The sequence below is a fragment of the Archocentrus centrarchus genome, chromosome 18 (assembly GCF_007364275.1).
Source record: "Archocentrus centrarchus isolate MPI-CPG fArcCen1 chromosome 18, fArcCen1, whole genome shotgun sequence".
NCBI lineage: Eukaryota > Metazoa > Chordata > Actinopteri > Cichliformes > Cichlidae > Archocentrus > Archocentrus centrarchus.
In genome coordinates this window covers 20,571,828-20,595,853 of record NC_044363.1, presented here as the reverse complement: position 1 = coordinate 20,595,853, position 24,026 = coordinate 20,571,828, and the positions used below count along the sequence as shown (strand labels likewise).

The 24,026-nt window shown below is 41.2% G+C and overlaps 1 protein-coding gene across 1 annotated transcript in view; it reads right to left on the bottom strand.

Annotated features, from left to right (window-relative positions):
• Positions 1 to 14,021: 14,021 nt before the first annotated feature.
• Positions 14,022 to 24,026, bottom strand: part of chd3 (chromodomain helicase DNA binding protein 3) — a 49,486-nt gene continuing 39,481 nt past the window's right edge. The window contains 5 exon segments of the mRNA XM_030753720.1: positions 14,022 to 14,323; positions 19,309 to 19,435; positions 19,742 to 19,905; positions 20,750 to 20,945; positions 23,715 to 23,847. Of these exon segments, the coding sequence (XP_030609580.1) occupies positions 14,061 to 14,323; positions 19,309 to 19,435; positions 19,742 to 19,905; positions 20,750 to 20,945; positions 23,715 to 23,847 (883 nt within the window). The 3' untranslated portion in view covers positions 14,022 to 14,060.

The window sequence follows — 24,026 nt, the reverse complement described above, 5'->3', positions numbered from 1 at the left end:
GTGTACCACAAATTGGAAAGGATAAATAACACATTTAAAGCTGCACCTATGCTATCAGCAGGTCAGATGATTTACACACGATGTGGACAAAGTCATCTACAATGTGAACCAACAGATTATCCCTCTGCACTTTCCCTCAGCTGCACAGTGCGGTTTAGCTTCCTTGAGCTCATTGCTTTGGTTTGTCACTGTCACTACTTTTAGTGTTGTTTCCGTCCTCAAAAAGCAGATGTTTTCGGTCAAAATATGCCTAGCTGAGAAAATGGCAGGCTAGCTAGTAAACATAGTGCAGCACTTAGGTATAAGCTAGGTATTTTCCTTCAGGACTTCTGGATGAAAAGTAAAACAGAGGTTAAAGTATTAAGCTCCATCCACACATAGTCCAGTCTGTCATAGTGGACAACCAAAGCTCGTGACCATAAACACAGATTGACTGGTAATTGAAAAGCTTTGTCTTCTGGCTCAGCTCTGAAATGAGAATCCAAAAATTCTAATGTTGCTCTTTCTCTTGGTGGGACCAACAATTTGTAGTCAGCATGAACAACTTTAAAGGTCAGTGTAACTGCACCCCAAGTAATAAAACATCCCAGTTATTTTGCTCAGGGACACCTCGTCATATAAGTGGGCTTGGAGTTGGCAATTCAGCTCAGGGTTAATTTTTCTTGCATTGCATTGTGGTATAGATATACAGTCTTTTTAATAAATCTGCAAGTTTAATGTTTTGTTGTTGCAGTAATGCATAGGAAAAACATGTGTCTTATAATGGAAATAATCAATTGTTAATAGCAGGAGAGTTAAGAGGAAGTAATGTGATCAATTTATGATTGACCACATTGATGAAAAAATGTAAAAGTAAAAAGCACGTACAGTACAGAAGGATATTCACCTGAGGCGTAGAAGCAGCTGCAGAGAGCTTTTCAGTGTGAACCTCATGGAAGCTGAAATAAGCTCTTCTAGTAGGGAAATACTCACCAGGGAGCGTCACCAGTCTGTTCTGAATAACAGAGCAGGATGACGCTTCACCTTTAGTCATCGTGAATCACCAATCATCTACTCCTCAAGGTTGTTGTGCGTGTGTGCATGTGGGAGGCAGAGGGGGCCTGTGAAGGGGAGACGACTGAATCAGCGTGTTGTCCTCAAGACCTCCCACACCAGCAACTTCCTGCCTTTAAGCAGCATCCACCATCCTCCATCAAAGCAGATCGACTAAGCAGTTCTGAAGATGACTGTACGTTAGGTGATGTTCACGCAAATTTAAGTGATGACGACTGTGGCATTTAGAAATATATGTTGAATTAAACACTGAGAAGAAGTCTCAGCTGTGTGTATGCATTTATGAGCTTTAAAATACCACCTTTCCCATTTCACTGCTGTATAGATGTAGCTTAATGTAGCTAATGTTAGCAAATTTAGATACTGCTGTGAAAGCGGCCTTAACATCAATCCACTGACTCTTTTCTTTTCTACTCCTTTATACAGCGGACCCCCCCCCCCCCCCCCCCCCCCCCCCCCCCACACCACACACACACACCTTAAAATGCTGCAATAATTAAATTATTGTGGAGCTATTTCCTGTGTTGGTACATGCCCTTCTGGAAAATGTACCAGTATAATAAAGCCAATTATCTTTGACTAAAATAGTCTGCTTACTGAGTGAAAAAGACTGAAAGTCTACATCAGCTGGATGTAGACTTCAGTCTTTTTCACTCAGTAAGCAGTCCCTGTTGTGACATTCATCTGACACTCCTGGAGTTTCTAGTCTAAGCAGTAGGGATCCAACTCCACCATCTCAGACTGCAGATAGCAATGATCCTTATTCTGCCTGTTGAATGAACTGCTATGAGATTTAAAGCCACTTCAGTCAGCAGCAGCATTGCGGGAACTGCTCCACGTGCTATTAATGCTAAGCTCACTGATGCTGCAGGGCAAAACAAAGAGTACAGTTGTGAAACAACAGAGTCGTCCACCCATGAGACTAGAGGCCTACTGGTGAAGCTGAATGGTGTTGAAGACCACCAAACAGTGACCTGAAACATGAGATGGGACGGCCCTGGGCTAGGTTAGCAGCAACTGAAAATGTTTAAAATAATATACCTGCATGTAGCACCTTTTGATGTGTGTTAACGAATTACTGAACTGAGAAGCACAGAAGCCTCAGTACATAGGTTGGCTACTAACTTTAACTTTCAAAGTAAAACCACCTTTAGCAGCAATAATGTGAAATATGACTTTATCAGACTCTCACATCATCTTAGAGGAATTCTGGCCTGCTCTTCTTTATAGTGTTGCTTCAGTTCATTGAGGATTGCAGGCATTCCTTTATGAACAGCTCTCTTGAGGTCTGGACATTGGCTGGGCCATTGCAACACCTTGATTATTTTCTTTTTTATTCGTTCTGTTGGAGATTTGCTGCTGTGCCTGGGATGATTGTCCTGTTGCGTGACCCAGTATTGACCAAGCTTTTGCTGTCAGACAGATTTGACTCTAGAATACTTTTATATACAGAGGAGTTCATAGTTGACTCAGTAACTGCCCAGGTCCTGTGACTGCAAAATAAACTCAAATCATCACCCCTCCACCACCGTGCTTGACAGCTGTATGAAGTGTTTGTGCTGAAATGCTTGTGCTTGATCTCCACTTTGGTCTCGTCTGTCCAAAGGACATCGTTCCAGAGTCTTGTGCAGATGCAACTTTGCAAACCATGTTCTTTCAGAGAGAGAAGCTTCTTCTGGCAACTGTTCCAAACAAGTCATACTTGTTCAGTACTGTCATGAACTTTAACCTTAACGTGCTGACTGAGGCATGTAGAGTCTGAGATGCAGTGTTTTGGGTTTTTGACAGTTTCTCTGAGCATCGCAGAGTCTGACCTTGGGGTGAATTTGCTGGGACATTCATTCCTGGGAAGATTGTGGCATCGTGTTATTGCAGACCTAAATGTTCCAGACCAGCAAACTGACAAAACCTCTGCTTTTATTGAGGGACTCACAACTAGTCCGGTGCATCTAATGGATGGACTGTAAATGTATGTGGTGTATTTAATCATCATCTCAATAAATCCACACAGCAAGTTGTTTTTTCTATTATTTCATTCAATTTTATACAAACAAAACAAAAAAAAAAAAAAAAAGAAATAAAGAAAAAAAAAAAAAGGAGATGCATCATCATTGAAATGTTTTCACTGCCATTCGTCATTTGATCGGCACCACTACATACACAGTGACACAAGATACTCAGAAATCAATACAGAATTCTGGAAAGAAGACAAGTAAAAACAGGAAAAAAAAAAACACTAAGTGCTTGATTTGATGCAACATTTTAGTTCAGGGGTTGCAAACATTTGTAAAATGGACTTGGATACTTCCTGGGAAGAGTTAAACATATGGGATAAAATACTCCTAGCTACCTTGTTGTTGACTTTAACGTAAAAGAGACAATGTTGACTGGATTAACAAGTTGACATCAGGTCCTTAATAATTTTAATGACTTTACATTTGTTTATTAAGGCGTTTTTCTTTTTAATGATGCAGTTTTAAATTTTTCAGCCTCAGATAACTGTATTTTTCCAAGAGTTGGATAGTATGCTTTTTCTTTTTGCTCACAGAAGCATTTAGGGTTACATATGGCCTGTTTTCTATATATGTACGTCATTTGCAAGCCCCAAATCTAAAATGTAAGCGAGGGAAAAAAAAAAGAAAAGAAAAGAGTTCCTTGTAATATATCTACTTCTGAAGTTAGCTCAACTTCTTCGTTTTCAGTCTTTCATAATCGTAGGAGAAACATGGCAGAGAGGCGGACCGTGTGTCGCACATACTGTGTTGTTTTTCATAGTTTCTTGTTACAAAAAAATGTCTCTTTTGGTAGAAGCTCTTTCTCAAATAGCAACGGCGAAAACGACAGCAACATCGACAACAACAATACTCATAATCGCGAGAGTAAAACACAAGAGAACACGAATGAGCTGTTTTAAATATGTAAATTACTGTATATCACGGATTTTGTAGAATGGAAAAGAAACTTGGAAAAGAAAAAAAAAACAGAAAAAAAAAAAAGAAGGTTGATTGAGAGAGGGGATGGGAGGGAAGGTAAGAAAAGAAAAGGGAAGGAGGGAGGGAGGAGTGCCGAAGGTGGTTGATAGGTTTTAATAACACTGACTTGCTTATGAAAGTTATAAACATTCATAGGAGGTTTCTGAAAAATGGCATCGCTGCGAGGCCTTTTCTGGAACAAACCCCCAAAATACCTCAAAGCTCTGTACATAAACTAGGACGAGGGAAGCGGGATGGCATGTCGGGAAATATTTTGTGGTCAAACGAGTCCTGAATATAGTCAACATACTGCTCTGCGCGTGAACATGTACCATTGAAACAAAGTGAAACAAAGGCCAAAAAAAAGAAGAAGAAGCTGGAGCTGTGCTTGGAGCTGCTTGGACTGAGACATCGGAGATTCAGCCTTTCTCTGAGAGTTAGAAACAGTATTAAAATGACTGTAGGCACAGCTTGACGTATATATATATATATTTTTCTTCCTTTCTCACGAGACAGCATTATTGTGATTAGAGCATGCTTCGGGGGTGGGGGTGGGGGGGTGGGGGTGGAGTGAAATGAGTTTAGTTTCACATGCAGCTTCCTGTTGAGGGTTGTAGGAGCAGGGGAGGAGGAGGAGGAGGAAGGTTACATGGTCTATTTGAGAGCTCTAAAATGGTTTCTAGGATTGAGGTGGGTTTAGCGTTGTGTGTGTGTGTGTGCACGCGTGTGTGTTTATGCATTGAGTGTGTGAGGTTAGAAGCATCCCTATAGGAGGAGGACGAGGAGGAGGAGGAGGCCTGTGAGAGGAGGCCGTTTATGAGGAGTATAATGGTTTGAGGCAGACAAGAAAAGGTCACGAGAAGTGTTTGAGAAAAGTTGGACTGTGTGTACTGTCGGTGTGCGTCCACGGACAGTAAGTGCACATGTGTAAGTGTGACTTTAGCTTTTTAGGGAGTACCAGCCAGCACAGTAACATTTTAGAGGACTTCTGCGTGTGTGCAAGTACAATGTGTGTGCGTGGTGTGTCAAAGAAAGAAACTACAATCACTAGTGGGTCAATAAGTTCACCCTCAGTCAGTCAATTACTTTGTGATCCTGGATGTGGAGTTCAGCGGTGCTGGTTTCACCGCCAGAACTGTCTAGGAGAGAAATCGAAGGTATCTTTGCAGCAGACGGGTTTCAGTGTGTGAGTATGAGTGTGTATGCGTGTCTGTTGTAGTTTAGTCGTCGATGCAGATGACCTCTCCACTGCGCTGCTCCGCCGGTTGACTAGCAGCTCTGCTTCCCGCTCCTTCTTTACAGACATGGGAGGTCCATTCAGCACTGCCGGTGGTGAAGGGGAGGGGAGGAGGGGGGGGGGGGGGGGGGGGGGGGGGGGGGTTTGAGGAAAGAGACACGAGTTCAGTTCAAGCAGTTCGCCATGAAAAGTCTTTCTATGATGGATACATCTGACTTGAGGCCTTGTACTTGTTCCCAGCTCAAAGCAGAAAAAGAAAACCAGATTCTTGTGTTATTGAAAGTGTCGACAGGTTTTACCTTCAATAAATCATTGTGATTATGTTTAAATTCACACAGTTTGGGTTTGAAAGTGCATTTTGGATGGTGGGGGTTGGAGAAAGAGAGCAATATGTCTTTTCAGCACAAAACAGGTGAGAGGGCACTGCTCTTCCAAATCATTAAGAGGGGAGCTGCGGTGCCTCCAAGCCAAGGGAGCAACTTCGGGATTTTAAACGATGTGTGCAACGCCAACACCAACGTGCCAAAACTGCAGTTCCTGGACCATCTACGGACAAACTCAATACCATTACAAAGCATATTTACAGCCTGGTACAATGCAAGGCACAGTTTTGTTCTCTATGGACAGTTCCTCCCGTTTTCCATAACTCGCTCATATAGATACCAGCAAGCCTTAAAGTTAGAAGCATTACTGCTTTGACTGACAGGTGTGCTGACACAGGGACCTTTAGCTGACAGCTGTCTGCCTCCCCTAAGCTTTTTAAGTGAGTGAACTGGACCTCTTGGCCATGTCTTTGTAAACTTTATGGGTAAAATTTGCTAATCAAGCTCACTAGCCTTAACTAATAACTTAGCACTCCACACTCTTGACCAAATATGGCTCTCTTTTGGGCTCCAAAAAACCAACGCAGTTGCACCCTAAACATGCTTCAAAATACGGAGTCTAGAAACCAATGGCTGACGGCTCTGTGGCTTTTTACATCTTTTCTATACAGTCTTAGCTCAGAACTAGTTGGAAATAAACTGTATTTGTAGTGATTCTGTAGTGGTAGTAATATGCTGGTATTCATAGTGATAAGGTGGATGTGGCAGAGGACCTTGATATTGCTGCATTAGATTGTATATATATCACAAATGCATGACCAACTGTGGCATGGAAAGGTGTGCAGGGACAGTGTCAGTTCTTCAAAACAGCAACAACCAATCAGAAACTTGATTTATTCTGAACATTAAGAGATGGAAAATGTGGGTTTTACAAAGCAATTTGCAGCCAAACACTTTTGCATAAATGCTTGTGTGTTTGTGCACAAACCCTAAAATTCTGAGGCTTAAATGCAAATGAAATAGATTCAGAAGAATAATCTAGTAACTTGAATTTAAAACCAGTTGTGTACGATGCAAGTAAAAATGAGTTTAATCCGAGGTGCTTGTTTTGTAGAATATGAAAATAGCAGACAAGTTACGTATTTAGTCAAAATGATTTTTCAGTTTGTTTAGCCAGAGGAATAGAAATATTCCGAAGTGGTGCTAAAATGTGCAGAAGATGCAACATTGATTATATCATATACACTTACAGGACACTTTCGTGGGTGCAAACACTCAACTGCTCATTAATGTCTAGTAAGCCAATCATATGGCAGCAGCTCATTGCATTTAGCCATGTAGACATGGTTGACACAACCTGCTGAAGTTTTAAATGAGCATCAGAATGAGGAAGAAAGGTGATTTACATGACTTTGAACGTGGCATGGTTGGTGGTACCAGACTGGCTGGTCTGAGTATTTCATAAACTGCTGATCTGCTGGGATTTTCCCACAGAGCCATCTCTAGGGTTTACAAAGTATGGTCTGAAAAAAAGAGAAAATATTCAGTGAGCAGCAATTATCTGGGTAAAAATGCCTGGTTTGATGCCAGAGGTCAGAGGAGAATGGCCAGACCGCTTCAAGCAGACAAGAAGGCAAAAGTAACTCAAATAACCACTAGCTGCGACCAAGGTATGCAAAAGAGCATCTCTGAATGCACAAAACATCCAACCTGGAAGCAGATGGGCTACAGCAGGAGAAGACCACACCAGTTGCCACTTCTGTCAGCTAAGAACAAGAAACTGAGGTAACAGTTTGCACAGGCTCACCAAAATTGGACAATAGAAGTTTGGAAAAAGTTTGAAAAGGAGTTCCGATTCAGATTTTAGTACCAATTTAATTTTATTCAAACACTACAGCCTGCCTGAGTATTACTGCTGACAACCATCCCTTTGTGACCACAGTGTACCCATCTTCTGATGGCTGCTAGCTGCAGGATAAGGCACAATGTCACAAAGCTCAGATCATCTCAAATTGGTTTCTTGGATATTACAGTGAATTCACTGCATTTAAGCAATCATCAGATCTCAATCCAACAGAGCACCTTTGGGATGTTTCATATCATGGACTCTGCAGCAACTGTGTGATGCTGTCATGTCAACATGGACCAAAATCTCTGAGGAATGTTTACAGCACCTTGTTGAATCTGTGCCATGAAGAATTAAAGCAGTTCTGAAGGCAAAACGGGGGGTCCAACCCAGCACTGGCAAGGTGTACCTCATGAAGTGTGTGGTGAGTATATATAAGCCAATATTTTGCAATACGTTAAGGGTTCAAAGCAGCAACTTTCATTGTTTTTCTATGAATTGGTATCACCCAAATGTGCTTTTTAATACTTTTAATGAGAAAACTTGCATAATACAGTACATCAATATATCATATTACATATACAGTATCAAGTTTGTTTACAATAATGACAAAACCTCAGAATGCATAACTATTAACCTGGAGAGAGTGAGGCCAGCAATGAGTAAACACACACTTTCTCACAGATGCGCACACAGTCACATGAGGACACAGATGCACACACGCATACACACACACACACACACATGCATAAAAGTTAACTTCTTTTTGTACGACTGCACAGCTGGCCAGCAAAGGGATCTGTGCTTCCCACATTTGCGCGCCCCCATGAATCTGCTCAGGGAGTAGAGCGGGGAGTTTAGCACTCCTTTCGAAACAAAGCCAAGAATAGACCAAAAGAGGTCTGACTCGCACCACAGGGAAAGATGAAGTGTCATAACACCCCTGTGCAGATCAAAGGTGTAATACGACGTGTATTGAAGTGAAGATGTTGGATGGGGGTGGAGTTGGGGGGGCAGTACGCTGTGTGACTGTGTGTGTCTGCCTAAAACCAGGGGGGGGACACTTATGGGGAAACGTATGGCATTTCGCCAGTGGAGGCCAATAGAGGAGATCAAGAGAATGAGCTAGTGTGTGTGTGTGTGTGTGTGTGTGTGTGTGTGTGTGTGTGTGCGCGCACACGCGGGTGGGGGGGGGGGCAAGCAAAATCTGATAAAAAGCAAAACAAATCGAGGTTTAGACTGGGTGAAAGAGCAGGAGAAATTAGGAGTTGCATAAAAAAGGAAAAGCTGCAGAAGACAGATACAGTGAAAACACTGCTGCAGATGCAGAAATATAGAAAGAGGAATGCTACAGACCACGTGTGTTCTTCCAGCTGTACAATGTTCTTATAGCAAATTCTCAAGAACACGTATAAAATATTTACGGTATGCCTTAAAAATCTTCAATTTCTAATCAAAGCTGCCTTTCATGGCAGTAATTCTGGTCATTGTTTTTTTTAGAAATAGCTATTTAATGAGTGCACCTCGTGGCAGAGTTGTGCCATTACAGTGCTGGATTCAAATTGTGTTTTCGGACACACCAGGGACTCACAGGAATGATCAGCTTCACTGCTGGCTCTTTACTTTCTTCACCCGGACAATAACCCAGCACTTCCTGCCGGTGTTCTTTCACATTAAAGGCACTCAAATGGCAAAGAATAGGGAATTTATTTATTGTGAAACCGCCAAATGAAATACACACTTGAGCTTTTATAATACACGGGTTCCTGTGATTTTGTCTACACTTAAAGTAGAGAGCAAGACCTTGTGAAGAAATGCTGTCCAAATATTTTTACAAGGCCGTTAAAAAAAAAAAAAAAAGGTGCTAAAGAGGTGTGAAAAGTCCAAATCCAAATAGAATATCTGGTTGGCTGCAACGATCAAAGATGACAAAACAAGACAGTTTCTTTACTTTTTTATCATTGACCAGCTTCCTCATTGTAATGCGCGACTGCACTGTAAACACATATGTTAATCTGTTGGATTTTTGACAGGGGTCACGGTAGTAATTTCACCTGCTACAAAATGATAAAGGACCCTGACTCTGAATATTAGCCTCACAAAACCACAGCAGCTCTTCAGCTTGAATGTACCTTGAATGCTAAAAAGGCATTCAAGGTACAGAAGGAATGGAGATAAAACAGGAGGAGGAATTCATTGAAGCACTTGTACCATACAAGATAAAGATTCTCTCCGTGATGTCTGCAACACTGTACATGTCTTTCTGCTGCCAAAGTAACTCTGCAATGCTTCACCTCTATCTGTCCAAGCTCCTCCTCCTCCTCTTTCCCCGCTCTTCATGCTCTCCTGCACACACCACTCTTCCTGTAGCTTTACAGTAGCAGCAGGCATTTCTAGACAGATAAACCTTTTCTCACAAAGCAAAAATACGACAACCGAAAAAGAAAAATAAGGGTTTATAAACTTCAATCAGACCTAGGAGAAAGCTCTCTTTTCCTAGGCCTAAAACTCTGGACTGAGTTGGATGGAGCATCTGAAGTCCAAAAGGCAATAAAAAAAAAAGATTCCTGGCCAACATGTCAGTCTGTGTCTCTCCCCCGTAGGTCCTGCCTACTATCTGATACAAGTGAATGCTGCCACCTTGGCAAGAAAAGCAGCATTTTTTTTGCTTGCTGAAAAGCTTTGCGTGAGTGCATCAATGCCAAAAACTCTCACCAAGAACAACCTTGTGTCTCTAAACTGTCAGCCCTTCAGGAAGTAAAAAAAAAAAAGAAAAGAAATTTACAGAGTCCGTCCAACTGAGAGAAAAAACCCAACAACTGTGTAGCAGGAGTTTCACAATCAACTGAGAAAGAATATGCCTCAGTTTGAGGTAAACTCATTGATCAAGCACTGAAAATGTAACTGATTTATAGACGTCTGCACTCTTCTGTGTGCATGGACACGTGTTATGCTTATTTTTAAGGCTGGCTTATCACACCTCAGTGCTTTTAGTTACAGGCTACAGAAAGGATATCCCCACTATAGAAAACTGGCAGGAAATAAAAATTTACAAAAATTTATTGGTGAAATCTAGAGTACTGACGGGGACTAGAAAGACTATAATCAGGCTGTCCTAAAAGCTCCCTAAAAAGCCTTCAGCTGATCCAAAATGCTGCAGCTAGAGTACTGACAGGGACTAGAAAGAGAGAGCAGATTTCTCCCATACTGGCTTCTCTTTATTGGCTCCCCGTTAAATCAAGAATTGAATTTAAAATCCTTCTCCTCACATACAAGGTCTTAAATAATCAGGCCCCATCTTATCTTAAAGACCTTATAGTCCCATATCACCCCAATAGAGCACTTTGCTCTCAGACTGCTGGCTTACTTGTGGTTCCTAGGATACTTAAGAGTAGAATGGGAGGCAGAGCCTTCAGCTTTCAGGCCCCTCTTCTGTGGAACCAGCTCCCAGTTTGGATTTAGGAGACAGACACCCTCTCTATTATTAAGATTAGGCTGTGAATGTGATTGCCATGTTATCTGCTTATTAACACATCCAACAGCAGCCTAATGTCTACAAACTGATATTCATATGAATATGCTGATTTTCACCAAGGTACAAGATACTTGATACAGGAAGCTTTCCGGCTTTCATTTGTAGTTTGCTTGTGATCCAGGTTTTAATGATTAATCACATTTGAGCAGGCTTTAGTCACACAAAGGTGCAGTCTGTGCTAAGGGTTAAAGCAGGCCGATATTATCAGCCGATATAAGCTATGTGCCAGTCTAATGGTATCTGTATTTATTTATAATGGCCGATAAATGAAAAGGAAAATTAAAAAAAAAAAATGGAAGAAACAGCCTTCAACCATGTTATGAGTGTTGGCATTGCATCATCTGTCCACCAGAGGGCACTGTGCAACTTCCCTGTTGGCATCAGGTATTTGGAACTACAAACAACAATCAGCTGATCTGAGCAGAGTTCGAGTAAATGAATAACTACACATACCAAATATAAGGGAAATCTGTTTATGCTTCATGTGACTGAAAGAAAAAAAAATATCGGCTGATATATTGGAATATCGGATTTTTAAATCGCCACATATCAGTATCGTTATTGGTCATAAAAAACCAATATTGGTCTGGCATTACTGAAAGCAAAAGGAGAAACATGTTTCCTGAAATGCAGTTTCATAAAAATCAGCTACCAATACATGACAGTTCAGCTTTTTTTATTAGCTTTTTAAATGTATCCATACCTTTAAACAATGACTGGAGCATGGAACAGGACGTCTTGGGCTGGGTCTTCAACAGGAAGATGACTAATGGCTGTAACTGCACTATGCTATCCTTTTAGCTTTGTTTTGGTGCTCCACCATGGTGCTCACCATGCTCTCCAACTTTAGGGATGAACATAGGGTTTATTTTCTCTGAAACCAGCTGCCTGCAGCTGGAAACAGTCACGAAAGCAGTCGCCGAGCCAAAACATAACTAAACTGAAAGATGCTAAACACTCCTAACTGCTGAGCTGGGCGATAATTTTCTTTGGGTTTGTCTCTTATGAGCACTGCCATCTATTATTGAGATGAAAAACACCATTAAAAGCTTTAACTTTTTTGCTCATTTTAGACTGCATTGTATTTAAGATAAAAATATTTTAGTAAAATACTGACTGATCTAAGATGTTTAGCTTATTTTGTAAAAGGAGAAAAAACATATTTGTAGAAAATACTTTTATATTTCCCAGGCTAAGGTATCCAAAGACGTATTGTTTTGTTACTGAATCTCAGGCATCATTTTGGTAAAAAAAAAAAAAATGGCACAAATCACACACATTCACACAGCATTCCTTAACCCACATACATGCGAGATGTTCTCATTGCAGGCCGCACTGCTACCACACTCCTCCGATCATTAAATCCTTTAAACTCAAAAGGAAATATCACTCAATTTCAGCTTAAAACAATCAAAATTCCCAAAAGGGCCATGTAACGTAGTTGTCTCTTCTTCCGTCTAGAAGCGAGGCAGAAGGATTCATCCCCTTTAGGACGTCGCACAGCACGCGCACCAAGCTGGAAAAACAATGACACGTCCAGAGTGTTTTATCTTCTCAGGGTTCGAGGGACATTTTCCAGTGTGGAATCCATCAGGCTGTCACAGCAAAGAAGCTCAAAGAACAAAAACGTCTTCAAAGTGAGTCTCCCTTTTTCTTTCGGTGACAGATTACGGTCTTCATCTTTGGGGAAGAGCTGCTCATAAATTCAGATGGGCTTTTTTCAGCGATTAGGCTTAAAAACAGGAAATGTAAGTAGTTCATTGGAGTGATATTCCCCTTGAAGTTAGCCCCCGTCCCCCCAACAAAAAGGGTGTAACAGTAAATATGCTTTCTAATACAGTACGTAATGTCTTAACAAGCGATGTTGCTACTGACTGTTGGACAAAGGCATCGTCTCAGTTTTTACATCTATGGTTCTTGTTTGGACTCAGGAATGCAAGGGCAAGAGAGTCCATGGGAAGTAGAGTTTTATACTTAGAAAACTTTTTTCTTCTTTTAAACCCCCCCCCTTTTTGCAAGATAATCTGGGTCCACTTTATCTCCTTCACTCTATTTAGAGTTTGTGTCTCATCTCTGCCTATACTCAGCAGATAAATTCACTTCTTTGCAGGTTTTCCAGGTTGTGTGTGAGGTCCAGAGTGTGTGTGTGTGTGTGTGTGTGTATATATATATATATATATATATATATATATATATATATATACACACACACATATATATATATATATATATATATATATATATATATATATATTATATATATATATATATATATATATATATATATATATATATATATATATATATATATATATATATATATATATATATATATATATGTGTGTGTGTGTGTGTGTGTGTTTGACTGAGAAAGAGAGATGGAGGAGTTGAAGACTGTGGAGGAATGAGGGAGTACAGGGTCAGACCGAGGGGGCAGCCTTGTTCAGTCAGCCAGCGGATGAAAAATTGATCCAGGGGGAAATCTTTTTTTGTCTCTGAGGGAGAAATAGAAGAACTAAAGAACTCTGTATAAGGAGGAATTTTTAAAAAATCCTCTTGTCACCTTTTTTTTTAAAAATTCAGCTTCTAAGACTTTTGAAATCCTGTGATTGCATTAACATACTGCCCTTTTCCTGTCGTCTCTTCGGCCCAGGCCTTCAAAGTCAGATTTGGTTGTTCCAGATAAGTTCTCTCTCTTTCCTCCCCCACTCCACCCCTCATACAGGCATCATTAGTGCTTGATCTCAAGGCCAGATTTTTCACCTCTCCCTTTTTATTTTGGACTGACTCTTTCTGCAGTTGACTGCTTGTTTTCTTTAGTGGATCAGAGTGCCGCCACTACTTTTCTTTTCTTATTTCATGTCCACTAGTTTTTTTGCATTTTTTTTTTTGGCTTCCCATCCTTATTCAATCCATCCAGTGGAGGTTTTCTTCTCCGTTTATATCCCTCACATTCCAGCTGTGTCAAAGTGCTCTATCCGTGGATCCTTTTAGGAAAATCTCTCATGCATTCAGGTTCTTGTCTTATTTTTTGTTACATTCCACAACTGTTTTATCCAAGCGTCCCCTTTTTTTTCACCTCCCTCGTTGCCCGTCAGGGTTTCTTTGGTCGCCCATTGCGCGGCAGGTTCTCCACCGTGTTGCTGAGCCGGTACTTGACGATGATGCTGTGCACCGTAGATTTAGGCATCCTCAGCTCATGCCCAATGGCCCCCTCTGACTTTCCGTCCTTCCAAAGGTCCACCACTCGCTGCCGCTGCACCACATCGTGCTCCTTGATCTTCTGGCAAACACCGGCTGGCCCTCCGGTGGCTCCACCAGCAGCTCCCCCGGTGGCCCCAGCAGCGGCGGCGGCTTCTGTGGGGGCAGACAAGCGGCAGACTGTAGTGGAGACTCGGAGAGGGGAGCAGGATAATGTGACACTTAACCGGTCCCCGTAGGGATTTGCTCTTTTAGTTTGCCTCCCTCCTCTGCTGGGAGGTCGGAGGTCAGGGGAGAGCTACTGGAGCTGGCGGGGGAGGGGGGTGGGGTGGGGTGGTGGCAGGTTCCTGCTCAAGGACACTTTAGCAGGATGGGTGCTTGCAGACATGTGCGCTCCAATCCATCTGTTTAATTTCTACGCCTCTAACGGATGAAGTTTTGTCTAGTATGTGGGACTCCTTCTAGCACAGCTGTGCAGCGTCCTGATGGCAGAAACAGGCTTACGAGAATGTAATTCAAGTTATTGTGCAAATGCTGACAAACTGCCACGTGTGAGACAGCACAAAACAATCCTTCATCAGAGCATTGTTACATTTTGTTGTGGAGTTCACAGAGTGCAGCTAAAGCAGTAGATGTGTAGTTAAAGCGCCACAGCCGAAGTATTTTTGGATATGTTTTGTGTACTCAAGTGTGGGAGCTTCTCTTGGGGAAGTGCCGTTAATGGAGGGGGAGCTAGGAGGTCGCAAAATCAGAGAATTGTTATTTTAACTCCATCCATTCCTCCTGCTCATTTTTGTTTTTCCCCTCTCGGGCTCAATCTAAAAAGGTCACGATGAAGCACAACCCCAATCAAGACCATAAATGTGGTCTCATTTGCTGCATGCTTGCGCCCCGCCATAGCGCTCAAGACTGCAGCCCGTGTCCGCGCTCAGCTTCAGCTGCTCGCCGCGAGGGCCCCCGGTGAGCTGAAAAACCCACGAAGCAACACAACACGCGCGTGACTATTTCTGAACAGCCAGCGCTCGGCCCAGCCCGCTGCCAGTTCACAAGTCACAACACGACGTTTACACAACCAAACTCCTGTGGCTTTGGTCCCTCTCAAAATACCTTGGTACAAAGTCCAAATGTTTTCTTGGCACGGCCAGACTCAGACAGGCTGAGCATAATGACATTTTCAGAGATAGGCCCTGGCTCTCTAAAATGCAATGCTTTTGACAGATGTCTCAGTCTGCAATTACAAAAAATCAAGATACACCGAGAGAGAGGCGGGCGCAGCACTGAGAGAGCTGGCTGTTGTGGTTATTTTAGAGCAAAGCTATTGGGGAATATCAGGTTTTACCAGTTATCTCTGCCACATCGCTGCTATCTAAACATCTCCGAACACGAATACACATGCAGAGCAGAGAGTGCGTCTGGAGAGCACATGCTGTTACCAAACTAATTATGAGTAAATAAATGCACAAATCTGCCGGCGAGCCCTGACAGACTGCAGACGAGGACAGCCGGACAAGAAGTCAAAACAAAATTGATTTTTTTTTTTTAAAAAGTTTTTGCATTTTTAATTCTTAAGCCCTTAACTCAGTAAGTAATAAGAGCCACAGCAGGACCTAACGAGTGAAAATAAACAGGCTCCTCAGACAGGTTTGATAGCGCTCAGACTGCTTTATCGTTGCACAATGTGTCATTAGATCCTATAAGCGCTGAGCCGAGTGTTGAGGTTTTGAGGTTGTATATGTTAAGAGATGAGAATGCCTTAATATAGCAGCGCAGCACATTCGTGTTTGATTTGGGTAATGTCTATTTCAGGTGTCTATCTGGCAGCCACATCAGAAAAGCTCTGCTGCAGATGTTTTTTTCCGATACGGACTTCTTTCTGGATTTTAAGGTTTCACAACGAAAGCTGCTCAAGGAGATAAAGTGACTATTCAAGGTGCTTAAAAGTGCGCCGCCTTAGAAGCCAACAGGTAGCTCTTTCAGTTACACAACACAGCATTAAACTGAAACCTAATACTTGAGCAATCCCGTTCTTGATCAGAAAGTATAATGCAAAGAAATCCTGAAATACCCATTTCCCAGACACGGTCATTTAAATGAAGCCTCAGCATGTTTTTCCATTTTCTTTGCTTAATGTTTTTCCACAACAACATAACCATATAAAGCTGGAATTCCTCAGATCACATCTTTAAAAATAGGAGCAACATTCTGGACCGGTTTTTGTCCACCAACAGTGCAAGTTGCCAAGTAATCAAGTTCTGATCTCTGCGGCCAGATTTGCGCTTCTCCGTTGGGGTGTCTCGGAGGATCTGTATCCCTGCTGAAGTTGGCATGCACCCTTTAAAATATGCAACTATAAAAAGTGTTATCGGTGAGATTTGTCTGCTTCTGTTCTCACTGGTTTTGGTAGCCAGAACAGATGGTATAAGAACAAGGAGAACATTAAACAGTGAAAATTAACGGCTCAGTCATACTAGAGAAAAAAATACGTCGCACAACTGCGAGGTGACTGCAGTCTAACTTGGAGCACACTGCAGTTGCTCTCAGACAGATTGGAGAAGGTTTGCCAACATGTTGCAGTCAGTCTGAGTCAGTCTGCACCGATAAGCACAACTCATCTGCAACGTGTCTCTTTGCAATACGGGATTTGGCTCCACTGGCTGCCAGCTAGCTGCTTATGTCATTTTGCAGTTAAATGCTGTCCTGCAGCGACTACGTCACTATTTATTTAAGGATTTTCTGAATTTCTGTTTCAAATCTATGAGGTTCTGGCTGGACTCTGAATGTAAGTAGTTAATGTGAATTTCTGAGCATGCAGATGGCAACAGATTTGCAACAGATTTGTAACAGATTTTCACTGTTCCACCAATAATTGCCATATTATCACAAACAGATTTCACATAATTGACAACTTAAACCCATTCAATCACAGCGCGATAGCAGACTGACTCTGTCTCATTGCTGTTTTATCGCTGTCTGATCCACCAAAGTTGCTTTGAGGATGGCAACTGATGGCAAGTGGTCAAAGTCCTGGTCCCAATCTTTGAAGGAACATTTCAGAGGCAACAAAACTGCATGTTTATTGCACACAGTTGCAAAAATTTGGTCGTGCCGCAGTCTCCAACCACTGTGTTCCTTAGTTTAAGGACACTAAACCAATTTATTGATGGAGCTGAGGAGAAATAAGTAAAAACTGTTGCAGCAGATCCTGAGATATCCCAACTAGTAATCAGTAGCATGGGTGAAGTATTTCCCACAATGCAACACAATAACATCTTTTCATCATAACCTTCATTCCTGGTTAATTACTGTAGCTTTCGAACACTATGATCCCAGTTCGCACTGCTTTCTATTTTAAACCGAGCTCAGACAAAATGATAGTTTTTGTTTGTTAGGCTGATCACTGTGTCAGATTAGGTGATCACAGAGGCATAAAATCTTGCCTCTTTATGACAGGCAGACATGACCGACTGCACACTGCTGAGTCATGCTTGTCATCTATCGAAACGTGTGTGTGTGAGGAGATGCTAGCTCGTGATTTGCAGGAAAACAAGGAAAGGAAAAGAAAATGGCAACCGAAGCAGTGATTATCATACTGGGTTCTGCCTAACCACACTGGCAACATGATTCATTTTTTGCACTGTCACGATTACAGTTGTAGCTCAGCGGTAGAAAAAATCTTAATAGCTGGAAAAAGCACTCTGAACTGAAGGGAACCATCGTGGATAACACCAAAAATTTTTAACAGGCTAGTCTCTACAGTTTTATGTGTGTGTGTGTGTGTGTGTGTGTGTGTGTGTATATATATATGGCACACTACAGGAGACTGTCAGCCACGAAGCCCCGTTTTTATTCCATAATCGGGCTGATATTGTGCAGTCTGAACCTGGCATTAAATAAGCACTATTAAGGCCAAGCAGAGCTGGTGTATGCAGTAAGTGCACTGAGGTTTGACATGACGGTCTTGCAAGAATGAATGGGTGCCATAAATGTGTGCAACATAAACAACAATACAGCTCATTGACACACTTTGGTGAATTTCTAGATTTTTAAAAAAAAAAAAAAAAAAGCTACAGTTTTTGCAAATGGTGCCTGCTCTGATCCTGAATACAAAATCAGAACATCGCCCACACGGGCCAAAAAAATTTGAATTTAAAACCTTGGAGCAGTCTTCAGAAATATCAGCATGCGATTGCTGATAACAAGAAATCATTCAATCACCTGTGAGCCTACAGCTGCTCATCTGTTTACAAATCGCATTCATAAACAGATCTGTTTTGTTAATGGCAGGAAGAGATTCAACTGGAAAAGAAAAACTCAGAGGAGCTCAGTAGAAAAATGACAAACTAATGTGAGATAGTTCATTCTCAGACTGCTACAGTGTTTCCTATGACCATGAACTTTGAGCTCATTTGAAAACTGCATGAGGTGAACTTTGAGGATAAGTCATAAAGTGTGAATTTGCACCACCCTGATCACAATGATCACTATGAGATCACCAAAGTAATTTTCTCAGGCTAGATCCAGACCAAAAAATAAAGAAAAACACAACAGCTCCCCACAGGTTGACGAGAACTCCTCCTGATGAGGCAATCTGAATTTTATGTGGAAAATCGATTGGAAATTATTCAGCCAAACTGAATTTTTTTGCCTGAGTCAGCAAAACCATTTCCACTGCTGTCCATTATCAGCAAGTAAAAAAACACCACAAATTCAGCTATGACCACTTCAGATATGGAAGTCATGCACAACGTGACCCTAAAAACCTTAAATCTGGAGTTGCAGCGGTGCTTTATTCTTAACATCCTTAAATCATATGCCCTGATAATAATCAGTTCCTGTGCCAGAGGCAGCTGCAGCAACACAGCAACAACACCTCCGCCAAGAAGCATAAATCTGAGTAAAATCATCAGCTTGCCAAATGTCAGACAGATCAAACAAGCTTCTTCTTCATTACTGTAATTATTGAAACCCTAATGCCTCAAGATGTTCAATTATTACTCAGTAACTCACCTGTTTTTCTCTCATTCATCCACAAACTGCATTTTCCCCTGACAGATCTTTTTTTTTTTTTTTAACTGTACGCACTTTGGTGCTTTGTAACAAATATTAACTGACACAGTGTCAGCAGAGCCTCAAACACTGACCTGATATGAATGATCCGGGCGGCATCTGACTGTAGTTGGCCCCTCCCATGTGTAGGGCGCTCGGGGGTGCGGGTGTGAAGGGGGCTCCGTAGTTCTGAGGGGTGGCGTAGGGTCCTGGAGGTATGGGCTGTGGACAGAGAAAGAGAAAAAAAAGAGTTTTTCTTCAGGAAAGCAGTGATTTTGACAAAATTATAATAAAATGAACCCCTTTTAAGTTATGTAAGCTGACTACAAAAAAAAAAGTGCTTAGTAAGCAGCTGTGGAGTTAAGAAGAACAGGTGGGTGACAAGATAATGGGCTCTGTATTTTCATTGGACGTCTTCCAACTATTATTTTTCCCCTGCGGTCTGGCAAGCTTGAACAGGTTTCGACTTTTGAGTGTGTGGGTGTTTGTGTGTGTGTGCTGAGTTTAGAAGCCGCCTGTCGTGCTGACCGGGGGGGTGTGCGTCTCGGTGCCCTTGCTGGCCAGTCGGCTGAGGATGCTCCTCTCTGACATCTGCAGGCGGGCGGCGATGGGTGGGACTCTGGACAGCGTGGCCGGTAGCCGAGTCACGTCGGCCTTCATGTCGCTCAGCAGCTCCTCCAACTGGTTCAACACTACAATGACAACAACAATAAGAAGACCATAACAAGAAGAGCCACTGACCAAGTGCTTCAGCTTCTTTTTTATTATTATTATAACTGGATAATTTCCTCAAAATCTTCAATTCATGTGGACAAATGAGCTTTTTTTTTTAACAGGTATTTTACATCCAAGATTGCTTCTGTGCAACAAAGGCCAAGTTTGAATTTACTGGCCATGAAGACTATAAATAGTTTACTTAAACACTTTCATTTCAACATGCTGTTGCTTTTCTTTCTTTAAGTGTTGAGAATAAATGTTCAAATAGCATATTTCTGATGCTGTTTTTCCTAAGAGATTGCAGTTCCCATCCTTCAGTATCTGCCCTCTCTGTCATCATACCCTAACAAGGAATTAATCATTGTCTGCAGCGTTGCTGATAAAAATGTTTTAGCCTTCATTATGTTCAGCTCTGTTAAGACATACAAGACGAGAGCAAGACCAGTAGTCTGCTGAGCATGTTATTCTGTGCGATATAAACATGGGCGGACTTGCTAAGGAGCCAGTGAGGAAATGTTTGGAGCTATCACTTAACATTGTGTAAGCTTATCTGCCTGGCGTTATTGAAGTCAGCTCCAGGCAGAACGATACGGTCAACTCGGCAGGAAAAGATTGCACAACAGCTGTGGTGAGATCTGTCGATGAGTATCTCTTTCTCTGATTATCTGTCTGACAATCTCCCCTGCTTTCTCTGAATCTGTCTGCGTGTCTCTGCACAAATCTGCTTCTCTGACATGAACATTTGTGTTAGCTTTTGTTTGATACACAAGAAACAATTTCCACATAAGTCTTGGCGCCTTTCATCCGATCAGTCCTGACCTTTGTGCAGGACAGCATTGGCTGGCTTGTTCCCTGCCAGGGATTCCTTGCTGAGGTGCTGGTGTGACTCCGCCAGGCACTCCACCTCTGCAAAGCGTGCATTAAGCGCCATGGCCGGGTGGCTGGGGTCCTGGGTCATGTTTAGGTAAGCTGCCCGCCGCAACTGCTCCTCTATCACCAGCGCCTGCTCCAACAGCTGGAGGATAACCGATCAGGAGAAGGCCAAAAGAGAAAGAGCAGAAAAAGGACTGTTTGTAAGTCCAAGGTCACTGAAACCACAACAAGGTATCTGTGCTTTTATTATGACAAATGATTTAATAACTGTACTGATTTTGGTTTGTACTGTATTACGGGCCTTCCTGCACACTCTGAGCTCAAAAATGACAGTGCTGTTTTGAAATGCACTTCAACACAGATATCGAGTTACAAAAACATTACACAGTGCTAAAATTTGCCAGTTCACTTGGTCTGCAGTGCCTCAAGGGCTCTCTTGTTGCATAAGTTACACAAGAGCTTCACTCCCATACTACATATTAATGCTATACAACATCTACAATATAGAAACTGTCATTGTATACAGTTAAAGTTAGTATGCTAAAAATGTAACCAGGAGCTTTACTCTGCTTAAGTATGAGCTGTATTTTTTCATGAACTATTATACTTTTGCCTCATATGTGCATGTTATTACATTTATTTAATGTTTATGTTACATGTAGCTTCTACGTGTATCTACTAAATGCTTTAAAAATGAAGATTTCTACACACAAAGGATATGAAAAACCTTTAAACTCTTAAATTTTGTTAGGAATTCAACTACCTAACAGATTACACAAGTACAGCTGAAACTGATCTAGTAACTGACAGAAAACTGTTTAAATTGTTTTTAATGTATAAAACATGATTCCAGCTTTAAAAATGCAAAGATTTGCTGCTTTTTTAAAAATTCTAAATAATAATCATAGTTTATTTTTACTCATTTTGGACTGTTTGAACAAAAATGGCATTGTGAAGATTCGAACCTGACCAGATTTTTGGCGGGCCAGTATTATGGTCTGATTAGCTAGTCGCTGATCTATTGGTATTGGTAGTCATAAAGGCCGACAAATGAAAATGTATAAAGTGAATGAGATGGGAGAAACACCCTTCAACCATGTTATAAGTGTTATTGTTGCAAAGTTTGTTCACCAGAGGGCACTCTGCAACGACCCTGTTGGCAGCCCACGTTTGGAATGCTACAAACACAACAACCAGCTGATCTGAACAGAGCATAAATGACTAAATAAATAACTACATAACAAATGTTAGGGAAAACTGTTTCAGTTTTATATGTCTGAAAGAAAAAAAATATGAGCTGATATACTAGAATATCAGATTTTAAATCACCAAATATTGGTACCAATATCGGTATTAAAAACTGTGCATCAGCCAGGCTCTAGTAAAGGTGTCACATGGGCTCTGGGTAATTGAGAGAGCTTTTTTCACATTTTTAAACAAAACAATCTATTAATGGAAAAATGTATCAGCAGTCACTTGCACAGTGCAAATACACTACCTCCTGTCCTAATAGAGGAAATGCTATCAATACCCAACACTGACCAAATACACTAAGTATCCTGGGCATAAAAAAAGTCATAAAAATAAACAAATTTATTTCCAATTTAAAAGACAGTGTCTTGTTTTGTTTTGTTTTTTTGTTTTTTGAGGTTTATATATTTCCATTGGAAGGCGCCACTCAAAGAAAAACAATCTGAATCCAGTAAGTGTTTCTCTCTTTAAGGGAGGATCTTCATCTGATAAGTTTGATTTATTCCAGTATTTTCTACAGTGATACTTGCAAAGTGTGTCCAGAAGGAACAAGAAAACTCATGACTGATAATGATGAGAAACAAAAAAATTTATATCACATTTTCTTATGCATTTAAAACATTGTGCATGAATCAACACATTCAGCTTCCCAAGGTAATTTGAGAGTAAGTTCTAGACACTCAGTTTCTAGGCTGCACAGGTGCTAGATATACAGCTGAAACCTCTGTTCACCGAGAAAGCCCACACATCTAATGAAAAAATACTACTAATAATACATGACATAAAGTAGTATACAATTAAATAGATGTTTTAATAAATCAATGTCACACTTAGCCAAAAGAAAACTAAAAAACAAATGTGAATTTTTTACATTTAACTAAAGCACAGATGTAGAAAATAATTTCTACAAACTCGTGGCTTGATTTCCTTTTTTCTTTGCCCTTTGCTCTAATTATACTGATACCTCCAAATCATCCCAATTTTCTCACTAATTCTTTAATCTTTAAAAAAAATGCTTTAGTTGGCATAACATATAATAATAATACAAGCATTTCATGAGTAATCCAGCTTCAGGCATTAATGTACTATATGTGTGTCCTGGAAAAGGGAGTCATTTGTAGTAAGCGTGTTGCAAAAGAGGCTGCTGTGTTGCACAACCAATTACAACTAAAACTGGGAAATATGGTGAGAAATCATTTTCATTTTTGCTGTCCTGCGCATTCTTGATGGCAGATTTACCAAAATATTTCCAATAATTTAGCAAGAAGGTTAATAAGCAACAACGAGGCTGAGACAGAGACAGCAATACAGTAAATGAGGATGTTGAGTGCAGGATCTGGAACATGTGAGCCGCTCAAAAACAGGATGAGCGCTCTTCCAGAAATGCAGCGGTCAGCAATACCATTTGGCTAATATGTGGGTCTAGGGGCATCTGACCTTCAAACGAGTCAAGTGATCGAAGACACCGGACCGCAAGACTATTTATAGCAACTGAAACCGTCTACTGTCATGTCCACAGCGCACAAACACACGTACCCAAATAGCTGGTATGAATAGGCAAAATGTGAGAACTTTGAGCGCTTGGAGGAAACTGAAATTATAAAATGTGCCAGTCTAATTTTGAAAGTGGACTTGAAGGTTTAGCGAAGACCTGTCTTACCTTGAAGCGCCGAGCCAGGAACTTGTTCTTCATTTCCAGGAAGTTGCCTTTATTCGCCTGTGACTTGAAAGGCTCATTGATGATGGCAAACTGGGGATCATTCTGGATGTCCTGCCATCGAGCGTAGCCGTGACTGGCACTGAGGTCAAGGGTCATGTAAACACTTTGGGAATAAGACAACATGAAGCGTCCGACCCGGCATACAAAATCACTTTGAAGCGCAACAAGAAGCACTTTTAGACATTTGGTATTTGTTTGGGAACACTTTTAATCACATTAATTTTTAAAATATATGCATGTTTTCAAAAAAGT